This window comes from Molossus molossus, unplaced genomic scaffold (genome assembly GCF_014108415.1).
Source record: "Molossus molossus isolate mMolMol1 unplaced genomic scaffold, mMolMol1.p scaffold_m16_p_22, whole genome shotgun sequence".
Taxonomy (NCBI): Eukaryota; Metazoa; Chordata; class Mammalia; order Chiroptera; family Molossidae; genus Molossus; species Molossus molossus.
In genome coordinates, this window is record NW_023425358.1 from 29,700,952 (window position 1) to 29,722,141 (window position 21,190).

At 46.7% G+C, this 21,190-nt stretch overlaps 1 protein-coding gene across 2 annotated transcripts; it reads left to right on the forward strand.

The window, feature by feature from the left end:
• Window positions 1–158: 158 nt before the first annotated feature.
• On the forward strand, window positions 159–17,374 carry SPRING1 (SREBF pathway regulator in golgi 1). Of its 2 annotated transcripts, XM_036277165.1 has the most exons (5): window positions 175–433; window positions 9,596–9,752; window positions 13,134–13,285; window positions 13,672–13,785; window positions 15,618–17,369. In XM_036277165.1, the coding sequence occupies exons 1-5, from the start codon at window positions 323–325 to the stop codon at window positions 15,699–15,701; spliced, it is 618 nt and encodes a 205-aa protein (XP_036133058.1). In that variant the 5' UTR covers window positions 175–322; the 3' UTR covers window positions 15,702–17,369. The 2 variants fall into 2 exon arrangements, with proteins under 2 accessions (XP_036133059.1, XP_036133058.1); XM_036277166.1 differs by lacking the exon at window positions 9,596–9,752 and having other exon boundaries at window positions 159–433; window positions 15,618–17,374.
• Window positions 17,375–21,190: the final 3,816 nt, after the last annotated feature.

Consider the following 21,190-nt stretch of genomic DNA (forward strand, 5'->3'; position numbering starts at 1 on the left):
ACAGCTTACTCCGGGCCGCACGCACATGATTGCCCGCCCCCTTTCTGGGGTTTAGCCAATAGAAAGCCGCCCCTCCGCAGGGACCAATGGCAATGAGGCCGAACGAGGCCGGCTGGGGACGCACGGGGAGTGGAGGCGGGGCATAGGGCGTGGTCACGTGAGGCGGCGCGGGGTGGCTGTCGGGAGCTGGCTGGGCTGAGGGCCGCGGGGCCGGCGCCCGGCGGGTGGGATGAGGCTGCCGGCCGCGTAGGGGCCATGCCGCCCGGGCTCCGGGCCTGCCCCGCTCCGCGCCCCGGCCGCCGCGCCCCGCGCCTGCGCCGGCATGGTGAACCTGGCGGCCATGGTGTGGCGCCGGCTCCTGCGGAAGAGGTGGGTGCTCGCCCTGGTCTTCGGGCTCTCGCTCGTCTACTTCCTCACCAGCACCTTCAAGCAGGTCAGTGGCCTCCCGCCCTCCCGCGTTTGCCCCGGGCGCCGCGGACAGCGCTCCCGGCTGCCCGGCTTCCTCGCCGGGCCGGGGAGCTGCCCGTGCAGCCGCTGCCTGTGTCCCGGCACGTGCACCTTCCCGCCCCGGGACAGGACGGCGTGGTGCGTGCGCGAGAAGGCGCTGCGGGGCCGGCGGCGGGGGCTCGAACCCCGGGCTGCGGGCCTTGCCCTGGGGACTGTTGTCACCCTGTTGCCCCTCTCTGCCCCGCCGGCGTGCATCTCACTGCACCTTCGCGGCAGTCCTGGCGGTGGGGCGCAGAGCGGCCGGGAAGCCGGGGCTTCGTGTAATCCGGGGACTCCGCTGTCCACCTGGGAGGCAGCAGGGCCCACGAGGTGCCCTTTCTGGGCACATCTTGGGTGGAGTGTTCTTTCTGCCACCACCACCCCCTTAAGACTTATTTTAACGTGAGAGTTAATGGGAGAAAAGAGGGTGCTTTGGTAGGAGAGGTTGCCAGAGCAGCCGAGTGTGTTTGGGAGTCCCATCCTGAGCGTTAGGGTTTCTAGGAAGCATGGACACCGCTCAGGGTGTTCCAGTCATTACGAGTCGCCCCTGCTTTTTTTCACTCTCCAGGGTCAAGTTCATCAGCAGAACATATCAATGGACAGGAAGTAAATGTTGTGGTCACCCTACTTCTATCGGGTTGGCAGGGGAGCCAGGAAAAGGGAAGACAGGGAAGTGTGCCCCACGTCCCACCTTCGGCAAACAGAGGCCGAGTGTTGTCAGCGGCTTGCATTGACCGAGATGTGTGGGTGACATGCGTGTGAACCAAGTGTTTTCTGCCACCTCACAGACCACTCCTCCTGGTCACGGGTTGCCCCTTCTCTGCGCGATGGACCTCTGAGTGAGCCCGGACTCAGACTCCCCTCCCTCCCTGACCCCTGGATCTCTGGCGTCATTGATTAAGTACCAGCTGTATGCTCTTGAGATCCCAATTCGTAACTCCAGCCTAGACCTGTCCAGAAAACCCCACATTCTGTTACCTCCCGTGCACAGTGTCTCCTGAATCTGTTCCTGTCTCCTAATTGTCTCTGCTGCTGCCTTAAGTCAAGCTACCTTTATCTTCTGTCTGGACCGCTGCCGGAGCCACCAACAGGTCTATGCCTCCTTTCTTGTCCTGCAGTCAGTTCTCTACCCAGCAGTAGGGGCGATAAAGTTGTCAGGGCATTGCCCCGTGTTTAATTCTTTGGGTTCTTACCGCACTCAACAAACTCCACACCATTCAGGGATCATGGTGAATCTATTATGTCACTTCAGGTCAGGCTTACTGTTACTGCCTCAGGGACAAACGGTGTGACACAGTCTAAATTTCTTCACCTTGCCCATAGACCTACTTTCTTTTTAAAAATTTTTTTTATTATTATTTTTTTCTTTATTGATTTTAGAGAGTGAGGGGGAGAGAGGGAGAGAGATAGAAACATCAGTCGGCCACCTCCTGCATGCCCCTGCTGCGGATCAGCCCACAACCTGGGCATGTGCCCTGACTGGGAATCACCCGGTGACCTCTTGGTGCATGGGTCGATGCCCAACCACTGAGCCGCACTGGCCGGGCTGCTTTATTTTCTTTATAGTAGAAATGGAACATTTCTTGTTCATTTACTAGTTCATCTGTCTCCTCTCCCTTCTCGAGTGTAATTTTCTTGAGAACAGAAAATCCTGTTGTTCATAGAACCCCAGCCCCTAGAATTCTGCCAGGCACTTCATGGGCACTCAGATATTGGAACAAACAAATGAGTCTTTTCATTAGGATGACTTTTCCTTTCTTGTCAATCTGGCACATTCCTACTAATTTTTCATATCTTGAGTCAGATGCTGTACACTCTTTGACCTTCTCTGCAACCTCCCTTTACTCCAGTAGAATTACAGATGCGTTTTTTAAAAACCTGTGACTTATGACCATAATCGGGGTTGTTGTTTTTTGGGGGGTTAGTGGTGATTGTGATTTCCCTAAAACTCTTGGCAAAATTTTTGTTTTGCAGATTTCTCTGGGTCTGATTCCCCCACACCCTAAGAAACACTAAGAATAAGAAACACTTGAGTTGTAAACGCTATGCCTGCCAGTTAGCCCCTGGCAGTCTGTCTCTATGGACTTGCCTTTTCTGGACATGCCACATAAATGGAATCTTACAGCATGTGGTCTTCTGGGTCTGGCTTCTTTCAGTAGAAGCCCGTGTTGTCAAGGTTCATCCATGTTGTAGCCTGTGTCACTACTTCATTTTTATATCCGAGTCTGTTCGCTTGTATGCATGTACCACATTTTGATTTTTCCACGCATCAGTTGATGGACACTTGGATTGTTTCCACCTTTTGGCTGTTATGAGTAATGCTACTGTGTACATTGGTCTACAAGGTTTTGTTTGGAAAAACGTTTTCAGTTCTCTTGGATTTGGCCCTAGGAGTGGAATTGATGTGTCATACGGTGACTTTGTGTTTAACTTTTTGAGGAACTGCCAGACTGTTTTCTAAAGTGGTTGCACCGTTTGCAGTGAACTTTTAAGAAGCTACGCTTGTCAAGTTCTGATGTAGCATCAGAGAAAATTGTCCATAATCATCTGGAAAAGCTATTAAAATGTTCCTCCTATTTCCAAGTACACATCTGTGTGCAGTAGATTTTCTTCCTGTGCTCAGCCTGAAAAACATACTGCAGCAAATTGACTGCAGGGGAGATAGAAGAATCCAGCTGTCTTCCATTCAGACACACACTTAAAATATTTACAGAAATATAAAAACATTTTCTCTTCTCACTAAGTTTTTTTTTTAAAAAAAATAATTTCACACACACACACAAATGTTTGACAAGTCATAGGTTCGTTGTTATTGTTAAATGAATAAATAATGTATTGAAAATACACATTTTAAGAATTTGTTTTAATTTCCAATATGATAACTATCAATAGCCATAACCCCTATAAACCCACATTGGGGGTCCTCAGTAATTTTTAAGAGTATACAAGATCCTTGGGACCAAAAACGTGGCTGACGTTCTCCCTTATACGTTTGAGTGTGCTACCCTGTTCACTCTCTGCTGCAGTCTTGGTCATCTGTCACTCCCGATCTGGGTGACTTGAAGCCGGTCTGCTTCATTTTGCCTAGCCTCAGGTTCTTCATGCATACAGTGGAGATGGTGATAGGGAATGTGGGGTGAGGGAGGGGCTTGGGATTAATTGAGAAGAGGCTATGGAAAACTTCAGAGCTCCTCATGATCCTGAGCTCTGCTTCAGTGCGACCCTGAACTCATGGAGCAGACAGAGGTGGTGCTTTTTGCCTAGAGAATAGTGATTATTGTCTACTGCTTTGGATTTCTCTTTTCTTTGGTTTTTGTGTTAATTGATGCTTTGGGGATAGTTTACATTGTAGAGATGGGAGCGCAGGAGAAATTAGTGACAATGGCAGGGATGCTGTTGGGGAGAGGATTGGGAATGGTGACTGGTGCCCGGTGACTTGGACACATCTATTTAAATGTTCAGGGAACGCCCACGTGTTGCTAAGGCACTGTCTGCTAGATGATGAAGATACATGAGAGGCAAAGCAGAGAAGGCCTTCCTCTCCAAGAGCCTCTCTTCTGCTGGGGGCGGGGACAGAAATGGTAAAAAAGCAAAGTTATTTCAGACAATGATGTATGATATGAAGGAAACAAAATAAGATACCATGCTAGAGCGGCCGGGTGGGCCTATCGCTGTGTGGGGCATGTGAGCTGCGATCACAGAAACCTCGATCTTGGAGTCAGAAGGGTCCTTAGGGGTCCTTTCATGTAAGTAAATGGTCTCAGGCTTGTTCAAGTGGTGCAGTTCCTGAATCTCAGGCTATTTGCATAACTCTTCAAAATATATTCATGCCTTCAGCTTCAAAGTAATTAACTATGTAAATTGGTGCCAAATGAGATACTGTCTAAAGTAAAGTGGAATAAATCATAAGAGAGTTGCTAATCTGTTTTTTGTTTTCCACTAATCACCAAGGTACGTAACATTTTTCAGAAAGTTTGTGAAGTACTGCACAGGGTAGAGGAGGAAAATGACCGGTGTAGTGTCACTAGCCAGAGGGAGTCACTGATAATATTTGGGCATATTTTCTTCCTTTATTTTTCATAGGTTTAAAATATAATTGGGCATACTGTTTCTTCACTGAACATTATGCATTATCTCCTTCTTTAAAAGCGCTTTGTAAGGACAGTTTTTGTAACTAAAATTTTCCTTGATCAGGCTACATTGAGCCATTCCCCACACATCAGACATTTGGGGTGCCTTCTGATCTTCATCCCTACCCCACCCACCCCCGTTTTTTCTTTTGAGAATCATAAGCAGATCTTTTAATGATGTTGTCTTCTGTTTAAGTGCTTTACTTTGACCCTGATGATAACCCCTAAAAAATAGGACAGTTATTAATATACCCCCTTTAAACTCAGATATTAAGTAACGTACATAATAAAAAAATTTCTGTAGTTCCTTAACAGTTTATGAAGGAAGTTCTTGTGTGTGTTTGTTCCTCTTTGTTTCTGCTCTTTTCTGTGTACCCCATTGTAGCCCTGCGGACATCTGTCATGGTTGACTGCACTGATTTCTGATACCTCCTTATCAACTACTCTGGGGCCTCTGGGAGTAGAGAACCTGGCTACCTTCGTCTCTTTCCTTAACTCTGTAAGGTCTCGATGGCTTTGAATGGATCTTGAACAAGGAAAAATATGTGTGTGTGTGTGTGTGTGTGTGTGTGCATAAATATATATAAGCTTAAAATTGAGACAGCCCAATAGGAGAGGTGGAACAGTTCTAGAAAGATTTAAAACTACCTAGCCGATAAAGGAATTCCCTCAGTGCCCCTTCACCACACCCTTTGCAAGACTGGACTTTCACACAAGCGAACATGTACAATTCATTACATTTGCCACCTTACACAATCTCTTCTACAATCTTTTTTGATTGTACAGCTCTTATCCTTTTGGCAAGATCTTGAATATTCATGTTTGAAAACAATTTCAAGTGCTGGGAGAATTGCCTTCCTGTTTACCAGGAATGTAGTTATGTGGAAGAGGTCCTTCTGGGATGCACTTGCCCATGAAATCTTGCCCCCCCCCCCCCCAAAGAATAACAGGATAGTTTGAGAGTAATGTTAAGAGTACTTTTAACCTTGTAAGAGGCAGTTTACTGTACTTTGACCAGCCTCTTAACAGTCTTTATGGTTGTTAATTTATCTAGGGTAGCATTTGACGCTCAGTTTAGTTTGCACATAGCTTGATTATGCAGTTAACTGATAGGTCCCAGCAGAGCAGAGGAGTATGAATTTGCAGGTAGTTAAACAGTGTGCACCTAAGTGATTTGCCCCATATTCCCAAGGCTTCTGCACTTAGCTCCTCTTCTTGTACCAACTGAGGAGTGTAGATGTTGTTTTGCATAACCCGTCCTGTACCTGCTGGTGTCAGTTCTGTTCTTTAAGAGAAACAGAGGGAGGGACAGACCAGAAATGAAAGCCACCTTGAGGGATTGTTTTACACTAAGTAATTTAAAGAACAAAATTCAATCCTTGTGCGGCGGTGGTAAAATTGTAAACACTGTTTTACGTAAATGCTGGTAATATTACAAATGGTATATATAACCTTGGGGAAGTTATTTGGCACTGTATGGCATCGACTAATAATTACTATAAATTATTCAAGAGAATAAACACAAACTACATTTTTATTGCAGTGCTACCTATGATAACAAAAATCTAGAATGGGCTAAATGATCTGTAGAGGATATGTTTACTAAATTATGGCCCATCAGCATGATGGATTATTATATAGCCTTAAAAATGTGATTCTCAAGATAATGTAGATGCTTGAATGGTTTACCATCTAATTAGTGTCAAGAAGCACTGAATGCAAAGCATCCTCATTTGTCAGTATAAATGCCAGGGTTAAAGGCTAGAAGTTAATATGCAAAAATAGATATTGCTTTATGTAAGTGATGGGATTGTGGGCAATTTTTGTCTTTAATGTTAGTAATCATGTCTATTTTATTTTTTTATGTTTTTTTTTAATCCTCACCAGAGGACATTTTTGCATTTATCTTCAGACAGAGCAGCAGGGAAAGAGGGAGGAAGAGAGAGAGAGAGAAACATCGATGTGAGAGAGACACATCAGACACATCGAGTGGTTGCCACCCACATGACCCCAACCAGGGCCGGGGACCAACTGCAACCGAGGTACGCGCTCTTAGTAGGAATTGAACCCGGGTCTCTCTGGACCATGGGCTGATGCTCTAACTGCTGAGCCAAACCGGCCAGGGCTTTTTATGGTTTTTTTTAGTTGATTTTTTTTTTTTTAACCGAGAGAAGAAGGGAAAGAGAGAAAGAGGGAGATAGAAACATTGATGTGAGCCCTGGCCAGTTTGGCTCAGCGGTTAGAGCGTCGGCCTGCGGTCCGGAGAGACCCGGGTTCGGTTCCCGCTAAGGGCACGTACTTCGGTTGCAGTTTGTCCCCGGCCCTGGTTGGTCGTGCGGGTGGCAGCCACTCGATGTGTCCCTTCACGTCGATGTTTCTCTCTCTCTCTTTCTTCCTCTCTCTCCCTCCCACTCTATCTGTACAAAAAATGGAAAAATATCCTCGGGTGAGGATTAAAAAAAAAAAAAAAAAGAAACATTGATGTGAGAGAGACGTCAGTCAGCTGTCTCCTGCGTGCCTCTCACTGAGTATCAAGCCCACAACCCGGCACGTGCCCTGACTGGGAATCGAACTGGAACCTCCCAGTCCATGGGTCATGCGCAGTCCACTGAGCACACCAGCCGGGCAATCATGTCTTTATTTTTAAATGAACTTTATTTTGGGATAACTACAGATTTACAGGAAAGTTTCAAAGATAGTACAGCATTCCTGTAGATCCCTTACTTACTTTCTCCTATTGTCAGTGATAATTTCGTTTTTACATAATGTTTTTATCATTTTATTTAAAAAAAGAAACTATTCTGCCTGGCCGGTGCGGCTCAGTGGTGGAGCATCGACCCATGCACCAAGAGGTTGCTGGTTTGATTCCCAGTCAGGGCACATGCCCAGGTTGTGGGCCAAATCCCCAGTGAGGGGCATGCAGGAGGCGGCCAATCGATATTCTCTCTCCTCGATGTTTCTCTCTCCCTCTCCCTCTCCCTTCCTCTCTCTCTCAAATCAATAAAGATAAAATATTTTAAAAAACCTAACACACACAGCAAGCAGTGTAGGTGGTATTTTAAACAAAGGAAAAAGAAAATATCCCGAAGATGATAAAAACTGTTAGTAATTACTTATGTCCATTCCATGTTAATAGTCTGCAGTATACCTTTCCATACCTTTATCTTGGCTCTCACAAATCTGTATGTGTATATTATAATGTAATGTGCGATTAATATGCACATTATTCTGTAACTTGTTTTTTCACTTAATATACCATGGACATCCAGTGGTCTACAACCCTGTCTGTATATCACATCATCCTGGTGCTTTTAAAAATATTGATTCCCAGGTCCTGTCCACAGAGATTTTTACTCAGTATGGAGCTGGGCTCAGGAATCAGAATTTGTTTTAAGATACCTACATAATCTAATGTGCAAGTCATGTTTAAGAACTACACTTGTAGATAAATATATATCAGTCATACCCAGGTTTTTTTGGAGTAATAGCCATGGCTGTAATGGCCACAGCTATTCCAGTGTTTGTTCACTCATTTCTCTGTTGGGTTTCCAGATTTTTTTCTACCTTATATCAGTGCTGTAGTAAACATCCTGGTGCATCCTTACACATTGATACTTTCTATAGGATAGGCCTCAACAACGTATTTGCTGGGCCAAAGTATATTTGGGGATATATATATTTTAAATATTAATAACTCTTCCCAGATTACTTTCCTAAAGAAATCTTAGTAACTACAGATCCTTTTCACTGTTTTAAAGTATATAGCCTTTGCCATCACTCTTTCAAGATCAGTTCCATTTGCTCAGTGACACTTGACTGTTTTAAATTTATCGAGGTAACATTGGTTAATAACATTCTTAAATGGTAAAAGCCACTGAACTCTATTAAAGTGGTGGACTGTAAGCCTTTAGGAAAGTCTTTTGAAAGAAGAATTTAGAGGTGACTCTGTCTCATGTTTGGCTTGTGTTCTGGCCTCGGACACCTTCCTCTTAGTTTCTTTAGTACAGTATCGGAAAGGCGATTTGAAAGCTCAATCACAGCTTGGATGCTAGGAGAAAAGGTCTAAATGCTTGTCTCTAGGGCAATTCTTCACTTTGTCTGTCTCGGTAAAGGGCTGTCTGGCAAGGGTGTGCTTTGTAAAGAAAAGTATGTTGTAAGGATTAATATACTCAGTATTTTTTCCATAGGAGAAATTTACAAATTGACGTGCTTCTTCTTGCCCCTAAAATCAACCTCCTAATTCAGTGTTCTCATAAATGTGCCACTGAAGTACTCATAATTGCAAATGAAAGTGACCTTGTGCTCTAGATGTGTCTGGGTATTGTTCGAAATGACAGTTGAGGAATTTCTTTGAAGTGTCTTCTATTTTATATTCTGTTCCATAGAATATTTGTTTTACTATAAAAAAATATATTTTAAATGATTTGCTATCAGAAAGAAAAAGTTGAAAACATTTTTCCTCCGAAAGTTTTCACAAATTAACACTTACACACATTTATAAGGTGCACATCATCCAGGGCCAGTCACAGAAGTACTCCAGCTGTGAAGCATAGCCCTCATTTATTCCTGGTTCCTGTTCGTCTGCGATTGAGTTCATGACTTGAGCACAGATTTTGCTCATACCAGGGGAGTGCAGATTCCTGCTGTGCAAGCTTTTTGTTGTTGTTAATCCTCACCCGAGGATATTTTTCCATTGATTTTTTTTTGATAGAGTGGAAGGGAGGGAGGGAGAAGGAGAGAGAAAGAGAGAGAAACATTGATTGGTTGCCTCCAGGCTGGGGATGAAACTTGCAACCCAGGTACGTGCCCTTGATCAGGAATTGAAGGGGCCTCAGGCCAACACTAACGGCTGAGCCAAACCACCCAGGGCTGTGCAGACTTTTAAAAAATTGCTTCTGTCCTGTTGCTGTAACATCTATGAAAAACTTGGTGAAAATCAAGAAGCGATACTTTAATCTTTTCGTCTCTGGTCTCTGTAGGAGGAGAGGGCAGTGAGAGATCGGAATCTCCTCCAGGTTCAAGACCACGATCAGCCCATTCTGTGGAAAGTGCAGTTTAACTTGGGCAATAGCAGTCGGCCCAGCAACCAGTGCCGGAACTCCATCCAAGGGAAGCACCTCATCACGGACGAGCTAGGTATGGCGGCTCCTCCTGCAGTCAGCAGAGAGGGTTTTGATGCGGGTTTTACACAGTGCCCTTCTCCTTGCCCCTTTCCAGCATTTCCCACATGGTCTTTGTCTTTCATACCTGACTGACTCATTTTTTAAGGTTCCCCTCAACATCCGAGAAGCTTGGTGTGATCATTCTAACCCTGAAGTTCCTTGTACTTGTTCTAAAACTTAAGAGTTTTAGCATTTTATCATGCATCCCGCCTCTAGGCTACTTCAGCCAAACTCTACAGCTTTTTTTCTCATCTGGGTCAACTCTATAGGATAGGAGCTCAGCTTTCCTCCTTGGTGACCTGAGTAGTATTCACATAGCGTTGGCGCTTAGGAAGTGCATTTGGTGATGACTGACCGGATAATCTCAAGTGAGTTATAAACACATTCAAAATGTGTTACTGTTACAGGTAAAATATTGTCTGTTTTGCTGCTTTCCCCCAGACTTTTCTCTCTTCCTTTTAGTCAGAAAGGTGATTCCTGTGCTGGTGAGGTGGTTAGATTAGGTAGCTGCTGAAGTTTTCACCACTTTAAGACGGGCTCAGTCTTTCCAAAGAGGGACCCCCACTAATTCTCAGCCTGCCTTAATTCATCTCTTACTCTGTGCTGGGTACTGGGCTACCACTTTCATTGAATACCTCATTTGATTTTTGCAACAGTCCTATGAGGTCTAGATACTGCTATAAAATCTATAAAGGTATTGTCACTTTGTAGGTGAAGGCAGGCGCCAAGAGGTTAAGGAACTTAAGGAAAAACCAAATACCATTGCAAATAACCTGGGTTTTTTAAGTTTTTTTTAACGAGTGAAGTTTGGCGAAGGGACGCTACTTCCACAAGATGACAGAACCAGTCAGTGGGCAGACGTGGGCCTGGGACTGAGACTGAACTAGGAGTTCAGTGCCTTTTTGTTACGGATTGTTTGTATGACACTCATAGAAAACATGACATCTATGCTTTAATATTTACTGTTCAGTTGTGAATGACAATTTTTCATTTTGTAGCTAGCCAAAGAATACTTTTTCTCTGATTAATTTGAGTGAGACAGAGACTTCTCAGACTTTTTTTTTTAAATCTTCACCCAAGGATATTTTTAAAATTTTATCTTCAGACAGAGTGGGAGGGAGGGAAGGAGAGAGAGAACATTGATGTGAGGGAGACACATCTACTGGTTGCCACCTGCACGACCCCAACTGGGGCCAGGGACGAACCACAACTAAGGTATGTACCCTTGGCTGGAATCGAACCCTGAACTCTTTGGTCTGCAGGTTGACATGCTAACCGCTGAGCAAAACTGGCCAGGGCAGACTCAAACTTCTCAAGTAAAAAGTTCCAAGAATCAGTCAATTAAAAATTTAAGAGCCATTGATTGTATTTTACCTCCATGAATGTGGAAGAAGGGAGAAGCAGTTTCATAAAGAAAACTTGCAGGAATTTATGCTTTTTAGGAAGCAGATGTCACCATGAATATTGCCAGGGTAACACGTTATTAAATACGACAGCCAATTAGACTTTCAGACTTTTCAAAGGTTAGAAGTTAATTTCTCAGTCAATAGCAACACACTCTGAGGTTGTGATCTTACAAGAGTCCTTGTTGGAAAAGACATTTTCATGCTTAGATTTATGATGTAGAAGGTGAAGTCTTGATAACTTTCTTTCACCAGAAATTAGACCTGTGGTTTCAAGGCTGCTGCAGTTAGCACTGGGGAGGAAAAGAAGACCTAAGATGCTGACACATTGAATGTGGGAAGGAGAGAAGGGCAGAAATAGAATCTCAACTAGTGGAGTTTAGGTACTTTATATTTTACGTCTTCCTGACACAGAAGTGGTAAGATTACCATGTGTTTATTATTTGGGGCAGAATTTCGAGAAACATTTTGGCTTACTCAGATTTTTTTGTTTGTTTATAATCCCTGTGAAGAAAATGAGTAATAATAGTTAGGAATAATCCCAGAAACCTTTGAGATGGCATTCGAATCATCATCTCTTAGTTTAGACGTCAGAATGGCATAAAGGAACAGAATTCAGGTAAGCCCCAGTTTTCCAAATGTGAATGAGGGCTCTTTTAGTCTATTCCATTGTCGTGTGTTGCTAGTGCCTCCTGCTTTTGCACAGACTGTTTTCCAGAGTGGTTTCTGAAAACAACCTTGTACTTCACCAAGTCTCATTCTCTGAGGATTAAGAATCTGGGGCATTTGGGCCCTGGCCGGTTTGGCTCAGCGGTTGGAGCGTTGGCCTGTGGTCCAGAGATACCTGGGTTCGGTTCCCGCTAAGGGCATGTACCTTGGTTGCAGTTTGTCCCCGGCCTTGGTTGGGTTGTGCGGGTGGCGGCCACTTGATGTGTCTCTTTCATGTCGATGTTTCTCTCTCTCTCTCCCCCTCCCACTCTGTCTGAACAAAAAATGGAAAAATGTCCTCTGGTGAGGATAAAAAAAAAAAGCTGGGGCATTTGGAATGGAATGATCTAGGAACAGTTGCTCTGCACTTGTGGGCCTGGGCATATACCCATGGGCTCCCGTGTGCGCCTGGGAATTTCCCAAGGGCCAAGTGGTGTCCCCATGCACTTATTCTCACATTTTTCTTTCCTACTCCCGGAAGAATGTAGAGGAGTATCCGTTTAGCAGTTCTGGAATTAACTTTGCAGGGCAGTTCTTTCCTTACAGCTGCACATGGATTGGCTGGGTTGGAGGGAGTGTGTGTATAGAGATGGTGGGAATTAGGACTTTTCGTTCCTGGGTATTAGAGGGTTCCCTTTCCTCAGGCTGAGGGTGATTGGCTACTTGGCGTGTGTACTTCAAAACAGCTGAAGTCAATTTATAAAGGTGAGGTATGACTTCTCTTTTTAAAAATCATCCAAATAAATAAATGGCAAGCATTTAAAAGATACTTGAGGGGGTGGGGGAATATTTTTTTTTATCTAGAAGGATCTTGCTTTCTGGAATTAATGCCTTGATTTTTCCTATTTTCAGATTTTTGTTTGGGGAAAAAAAAGGCCTTTTTTTCCAGGTATAGATGAAAAAGTGGCTTGCCTAGGTTAGAACAAGAAAACATGGGTGTGACTTGACATGGTGATTAAATCAAACACACAACAGCAGACTAGCAGGTCGTTCTAGTTAGATGAGGATGTGGAGCCTACTTAGAATGTGGGGACTGGTGTTTGTTGAAGGACCGCAAGTAGGAAGCAAGCCCTCATCACATAGTGTCTGATATCCCTCCCTCTTCGGTGCTTGGATGCTCTGGACTCCGGATTCTGGTTCTCTGTTCTTTGTGTGCAGTGTGTTCGTTGCTGTGTCCAGATCACCCCTGGTAGGGCGTTGGGAGGCCTGCTGGCTTTATACTCGGGGTGGTCTCTGACTTGCAGGATACGTTTGTGAAAGGAAGGATTTGCTGGTGAATGGCTGCTGTAACGTCAACGTCCAGGGCACCAAGCAGTACTGCTGTGACGGCTGCTTGTCCAACGGCTGCTGCAGCGCCTACGAGCACTGCGTTTCCTGCTGCCTGCAGCCCAACAAGGTACGGGAGCTGCTCCTTGTCCCCCATCTCTCTTGTCTGTCCGCCTTTATTCCGTGGTGAGCACTGGCTTCCTCTGAAGACAGAACTTAGAAGGGAGCTTTGTAGGTGTCAGAAATTGCTGCCCTGAAGTAGCCTTTGTTTACAAGGAAGGAGGTGGTTCCCAGTTACATGAATGGTTCTTTTGCAGAATGGGCCATTGTGTTGCTAATCAGATATCAAATGAATAAGATACCAGCGCTTTTGCCCATTAGGGCTGGCTGCCCGCCTCTTTCTTACCCCCACCCCTACTCCTCATCAGCAGTCTCTTAGTTTAGGAGAAATATCCAAGGTTACCTTGTGCTGCTGAGTCTGGAATTTATTACAGATACTAACTTTTGTTTCCTTAGCAACTTCTCCTGGAGCGCTTCCTCAGCCGGGCAGCTGTGGCATTCCAGAACCTCTTCATGGCAGTGGAAGACCACTTTGAATTGTGTTTGGCTAAATGCAGGACCTCATCCCAGGTCAGAAGCTGGTGTTTCCAGCTGGCAAATGGGTGGGTGGGAGCAAGGACTAGAAGGAAATTTAAGAATATGATAATGGAGATATGATTTTGATATATCATATGATATGGGTGATAATGGAGAAGAGATTCAAATAAAGCTTTGTTCGTGGAGCGATACTGTTTAGAATGTCAACATGAGATTTATACAAGTTAGAGAAGTAAAATATTTATATTAAATCAAGATCTAATCAACTTGCATCCCCCCTGATTGGCATATCTATACTTTAAGTGGGAGCTTAAAATTGTTTTTAAGTCTGTGGAATCCTAATGGTCCAGTTTCTGAGAGAAGTTCTCTCAGAACTAAGGCTTTTTAGCAACCACTCATTGAGAGTAAGTAGTGATTTGTTCTGGGCCCGAGTTGTGGTTTATTTTAGGGTTCGAGGGGATGGGGCGGTGGTGTTTAAACCCGTGAGTCGCTGTAGGTCGTCAGGCTCTCAGTGCGTGTTAGCATGCCGTCACCACGCGCCCTGCTCTCCGGGCACTGAGAGAGGCCGCGCGGCTCGCTTTCCATCGCTGTGTCGTCGGCGCTCAGCTCTGGGGGTGGGCCGTCGTGGGGCTGTCTGTACAGTCACCAGCCGTGCTTGTCACACAAGCACACTTCTTCTGGCTTCTATTCATGGTGTCGCCAAGATTGTGCTGGCTTCGGCTGAGATAACCGACTCGTTTGTCAATTTCTGGAGCTCTTGTGCTCTGCCAGATGTCTGCAGTCCACCTCTTGATTTCACGCCCCTTTCTATGTCTCTGGTCTGCTCTTAGAGCATTCAGCATCATTGGGTAAATGTTTCAGGGGTTATAATGAGCATTTGAAAACATGGAGGAATTCCTGATGGGCTTGTTTTGTTGGAAGAACTTTCCACTTGAATGGGCCTTAAAGGAAATGTGGAGGAAGGCCGAGCACATGACTCATTTTGATTCAGATTCTCTCTCATTCTGAGAGACGCCAGAAAAGGCAAAACATTTTCTGTCCTTAACTGATAAAACCCAGGAGTTATTTCCATTTGTGAGTGAAGATGCTAAACTTTCCGACTTAGTCATTTTATTGTAAAGAGAGATTTCCCACTTGCCAATTTGTTTTGATAGCAGTATCCCAAGAAAGAGAGGCTTTTGGCTACACGCCTGTAAATTGGATTAATACTTACAGTGTCGATGTTTAGTATTGGTCTTGGGCTAATTAATGAACTCTAGACTAGCCAAAAACCCAAGTTGCCTGTATGAAAACAAATTGCTGAAAAATTAGCCATCGGGATGTTTGTCTGTTTTAAATCACACTTCCCATTTGCTTAGCCAAATGAGGCTTGTCTGGTATTGTGGGATTTGGCTCTCATGCCAAACCTAGAGGTACATAAAACTTTATGAAAGCAATTTGAAGTGTATCTCCTCCGTATCTGCAGGTTCATTCAGTACCAGCGACTGAGTTTCTGTGAAGTACAGGGTCAGATACAAAACACCCATTGGATCTTAATCTAATATAAAATAATTTGTGAAAAATAGTTGTCCTGAGTGGCCCAGGTTGCAGCAAGGTTGTTGAAAAACTCACTCGTGTACATAAAAAGAAACAGTCGTGCAGTGATGTTATGTCCATTTTCATGCTCTTCATTGGCATTCTGCGTTGAGCATTTGCCTTTGTTCCAGAAAGTGCCTTGGAGCCTTTTAGTGACATTTGGAGATGGATCGGGCCAGGCTCCTGCAGGGAGTGTCTGACAGCAGTCCCGCTCTGACCTGCGCAGCTCCGACAGGGAGGTGTGTGCGACTGCTCTCTCACGGGGCTCTTGTCTTCCCTTTTGCCAACAGAGCGTGCAGCACGAGAACACCTATAGGGACCCCATAGCAAAGCACTGCTACGGAGAGAGCCCTCCCGAGCTCTTCCCTGCGTGATGGGCACAGAGGACTTGCCGACCGCGCGGCTGAAGCACTTGCAGCCTGAAGCCAGGCCTCCGCAGTCGTGAGCCCCTTGGAAGAAGAGCGTTGTCGTGCGGAAACCTTGGCTTTGGCCACTTCGTGGGCTGTACTCTTTGGCTTCACTCCCCGCCGGGCTTAGCAGATGGGACTGATATGTAAAGCAGCTTGGAAACACCAGCGGGTCACATTTGGAAAAGACAAAACTGCAGGCGACCTTGTGAGTCGGTTGGCGCTGTGGGCACCCCCACCACTGCAGCTGCTCGGGGACCCGTGCTCACTCCCAGTGCTCATCGGGCCTTCACTGTAAAGTTATTTATTGGATTTCTTTGTAGTAGTGGGAAAATTATAATGTTTTATATTGGAAAATGCCTTGCCTTGATAGTTGAATATATTCAAGGAAACTGTTGTTGCTGTTGTTTTCTTGTGTTTTTGAGTGTCATGAGTTCAGTCCTCCCTTCACCCAGATAAAATGGCCTCGTAGGACTTGCATGTTCTCTCAAGGTGGTTATTTTGGTTTTTTTCTAACAGCACCTTCAGGGGTGGGCCCTGAACACTATGCTGACATCTAAGATTGTCTGACGTCTCAGAGACACTGCTCCGTGCAGGTCTGGTGCCAGGCTCCCAGCAGCTGGCGCCGTGGCTCTCGGATGTGTTTCTGGGGCTGTCTGGGATGCTCGTATGCCCACGTGTGAGCATCGCTTTGGCCAGAGCTGCTGATTTACTCTTCCAGAGGGTTTTGTTCTCGTTTCCTCTGAAGTGACTGTCCTGCTCAGCTGTGGGCAGTGGGAGCCTCGGGACAGTCCCCGCAGCCTCCTCTCCTCTGTGAAGGCGATTCCTCAATAGAGAGACATCTAGCAACTGGCTGTCAGCGGTCATCCTCGGTTGCTTCCAGCTGCATGAGATGTCACAGGTAATACGTTTGTTTTCCCTGTGCTTTGCAAAGAAGAAGAAAACCAGTCTCTAGCAAGGAGCTCCGAGAGACTTACCGTCTACCCTCGTAGGACGCGTGAACGCCAGACGTGCAGGTTGCTGGTCTGCATGCTGAGGCGGCTGCTACATCTCTCTGGGTCAAGGCCAGGAGGGCTCGGTCCTCAGATGGAGACCTGCCCCTTGAACAGTACACTCTGCACTCAGGAGAGCCATTAGTGCACAGCCCTTTCCTGGAGTCCCTCACTGACCCCAGGATAGGACAAGGTCGTTTCTTTTTTCTTTTTTTTTTTGGCTGTTCAGGTTGTGGACCTTGGAGCAGAGCACTAGATTTACATACAATCTGCTTTCCACTTTTTTTCCCAGTGGAGCTCTTTTGGGCGATGTCTGCCCTCCAGTATGTTTCTGCAGGCTGTAGTGGTCATTGCCCTTAACTTCCTCCTGTTACTTACACTTACCTTCCCAAAGTGGTTTGTTCTCATAAATATGTTTTCTTAGAGGGTAAACTGTATGTCTGGCAATTGTTCTTAAATGTTAGTCCCCAAGAAATGTATTTAGTTTGGAGTGGGCTTTTCGGGTTCTTTGTGTATTCATTGGTGCTAAATCAAACTTTGTACGTGAAAGAAATGTGCACGTCTGGATGTTTTACTACCTACCTGGTCCTTTTCCGTAACTCAGTATGAGATTTGAGTTCGTTTTCTCTTGTCACTGGTACCAGCCTCTCCTTTGAGCTTATTAGAACTCTTGAGCGATATAACGAAGATTAAATGTGAAGAGTTATGTGAGAGGCTTTCCCGTGAATACTAACCGTGACTTGAGTGTTGATTCAGCTTCGTGTTGTCCATGCTTTCACCAGCAGCACCTACACCTGTGCTGATAACTGTGCTCCCAGACGAGGCAGTCGGCAGAGGCGAAGTGACTTCCCGGAACCCCTGCTGAGATTTAATGACAGAACCACAACACTAACTTCATCTGGGGCCCGGGTCCCCTGTCCTTCCCACCACCCCTTGCCAGCTCCAACACTGACTCACCCGTCAGCATCCCCCCGAGAGCGTGTAGATTTCAGGGGCCCAGGCCAGAAGAGGGGAGAGGTGGTATAAATAGCTAAATTGGGTCGATAATCCAAAGGTTATTTTCATTTGGCCCTGGAATGTGTTTTTTGTACTTAGTCAATTAGGGGCGTGTTCACTGTTTTGGAAACTCCTGGCGCTGTAGACGACATAAGGAGGTCACCCAAGGCCCCGGCCTGGTGTCCCAGCCTTCCAACCCAGGACCTCTCCCTGCTGTCCAATCCCTGGTTTGTTCCTGGTTCCCCTGACGGAGGGTTTTGAGAATCAGAGACCTCGACTTGGTTTTATATACCTAGAACCTGGCAAAGTGCCTGATACTGGAGTTTTAGGAAAAGATCAAAGGAGGGACAGCACCTTTAGTTTAGGAAAAAATGATTAAATATTGAGTGTTTGAGGCTAAAGGTAATTAGGTAATTCAAAACTCTCCCCCCAGTTCTGAATGTTAATTACTATGCTCCTTGCTAGAAGCAGGCAAGATGAGCGATGGCGGCTGGGACAGAAACAACGGAGAAGTGGGAGGGCGCGGAGATGGGCCTGTACGAAGGACGGGGTGACCTGCCTCCACTGGGCCAGTGACCCTGGGCGGCCCCGGACCCAGCGCGCTGGAGCTGGCATTGAAGGGTGAGCTCGGCCGCTCTCGGAAAGCAGAGAACAGGGTTTTAGACCAGTGAATGTGGCTTTCAGGCTGCTGCTCCCCAAAACTTGGAGGCCTCGGGGGGGGGGGGGCCTCGGGTGTAGCTGCAAAGGAACGTGGGAGAATGGTCACACAATTTGCTTTTTCCATTGTTGAGGTTTACAGATGAATTGTTGCTGTACAGAGATGCTGCCTATTTGCTATACTCACAGGCAGGGGAGACTTCTGTCTTGTCCTCAGTAACCAGCACCCGCGGATGGCATGACCTTGGGCACTTGGGCCCTTCCTCGGTCAAATCTGATCACATCAAATCTGATCACATCTGCCTCTCGTGGGGTTGTGAGGGGGCAGGAAGTCTCTGCACCCAGCAGGGGAGTGAGGTCACAGGGTCTGCACGGTGGGAATAGGTCGGCCCCTGGTGTGGAAGGGTGGTACTTACAGCGCTCTTAGTATTGATTTATTACTAGGTTTAAAAGAACTCATGCCAAAGATAAAAAGTTTCAGATAATTCAGAAGTACGTAAAGATGAAAGTAATAATCTAAAGTCACACACCCTGGAGACAAGCCTGTCTCTTTTCCCAAACGACTTTTTCCGGCAGCAGTGAGCGCACATTTTCCTCTGGAAAACAATCCCGTAATGGACGTTTGTGTGCCACACAGAGGCCATGTGATACCTCATGGCCACATGGTATCAATTTCATGGATCTGCAACAATGTTATGAACCCCCCGCTGAGCACCTCGCTACCTTTTCTTGCTACTACAAGGAATGCATTGGTATGCTTTCCTGTACACATTGTTTATGTTTATCTGGTAACTTCACCCATTTTTGATTCTCGCCTTCACTGCGAGGGAGTGTCTCTTTTGCCATACCCTTGAGTTTAACCCTGTGTTACCATTTTTTAACTCTGTTAATGGGTCTCTGCATCCTAATTCGTATTTATGTAGTTTCTAGCGAGGTGTTTGGTTGGCCGTCGATCACTCAGATGTGAAGTGCCTGTCGGTGACCCTGACGGAGCAGTCTTACCTGAAAGAAGCTTCCACCCCTTTTCTCTTCCTTCCCAGCCCTGCTCACACCCACCTGTGTGTACACGGAAGCCACGGCTCATGTTAACCAACTTTCCAGTTCACGTAGAGCCGCGAATGGGGCAGTTTTGTCCGGAGACTTTGTCACAACTGGGGGAGTGTGGTGCACCGAGTGGGTGGAGGCCAGGGATGCTGCTGAGCACCCTGCAGTGCCCAGGACAGCTCCCACGACACAGAATTACCCGGTTCAAGTGGAGCCACGCCCAGGCAGAGAGACCCTCCTCCGGGGTCCTGTCACCCCCTTAGGTTGAAGAGGGGCAGGAGCGGGTGCTGACTTCAGGTCCCTGCCTTTGCCTCCGCGGTGCTGAAGTGCCGCTGATTAAATTACCCCGCAGTCCCACGAGACCGCCACTCTGCACAGGTCTCCAGCAGCTCAGTGCTGCCTCAGGAACAGCATTATCACCCGACTCTCCACAGTGTCCTTCACACCAACAGCACAGGTGCAGGCATCCTCCCCCTGCAGGCTGACCGGAGGTTTATGCACGGTGCCCTCCCCTCTGCAGGCTGACCGGAGGTTTATACACGGTGCCCTCCCCTCTGCAGGCGGACCGGAGGTTTATACACGGTGCCCTCCCCTCTGCAGGCTGACCGGAGGTTTATACACGGTGCCCTCCCCTCTGCAGGCGGACCGGAGGTTTATACACGGTGCCCTCCCCTCTGCAGGCTGACTGGAGGTTTATGCATGGTGCCCTCCCCTCTACAGGCTGACCGGAGGTTTATACACGGTGCCCTCCCCTCTACAGGCTGACTGGAGGTTTATGAACGGTGCCCTCCCCTCTGCAGGCGGACCGGAGGTTTATGCACGGTGCCCTCCCCTCTGCAGGCGGACCGGAGGTTTATGCACGGTGCCCTCCCCTCTGCAGGCGGACCGGAGGTTTATGCACGGTGCCCTCCCCTCTGCAGGCGGACCGGAGGTTTATGCACGGTGCCCTCCCCTCTGCAGGCGGACCGGAGGTTTATGAACGGTTCCCTCCCCTCTACAGGCTGACCGGAGGTTTATGAACGGTTCCCTCCCCTCTACAGGCTGACTGGAGGTTTATGAACGGTGCCCTCCCCTCTACGACAGACTGTTCTCCCCAGGACCTGCACGGCAGCTCTTTACACGGAGGGACTTTGGTGGTGGGGGAGGAGGGATGGGAAATGCCACTATAGACTCCATTTGGAAAAGTAGTCATTCTATTATAAAAAGGTACCACATCAATAAGTAGCGATAATTATTTTAAAAAGCCAGTGTGATCATGAGAGTTCATGCTGCACAGTCACTTCTCCTGCCTCTGGCTTTGCCTCCCAGGCCCTTTCCCGTGTGCGTTTGTCTTGCATGGTTGGTTCATGGTGCGAGTACTGCTTGGGTACCGGCATCCCTGTCTTCGCTCAGTCGCGTGTCTGCAATGTTCCTCTCCCGTCTGAGTTCACACGAAGGGAACAGGTGGCAGCAGCCGTCCGCGGTGAGTGGGGAACAGCGTGGGTCCTGTTCACGTGGCGACTCCGTGTCCCAGCGGAATCTCGCCACTTCCGTGTGTGTACCGCTCGATTCCTGTCTGATGGTACAGCTGAACCACCGGGCTTTCTGTGAAAGGAAGTATAGGCTTTAACATCGTAAACAACTTGCCAGCTACAACCCATGGGCAAAGCAGTTAATTAGATATTTGATCAGGAGTCCAGTTTTATTATTTCTCAGGTCTGCACGATCTGTGGACCCCAAGGGACCCAAACACATTGCTGCTAGAAGTGCATTATTTGTAAGTGGGTG

Coding starts and splice junctions, on each gene's coding strand:
- SPRING1 (XM_036277165.1), top strand. CDS start 323: ATGGTGAACCTGGCGGCCATGGTGTGGCGCCGGCTCCTGCGGAAGAGG. Junction 434..9,595: donor TCACCAGCACCTTCAAGCAG/GTCAGTGGCCTC, acceptor TGGTCTCTGTAG/GAGGAGAGGGCAGTGAGAGA. Junction 13,786..15,617: donor AATGCAGGACCTCATCCCAG/GTCAGAAGCTGG, acceptor TTTTGCCAACAG/AGCGTGCAGCACGAGAACAC.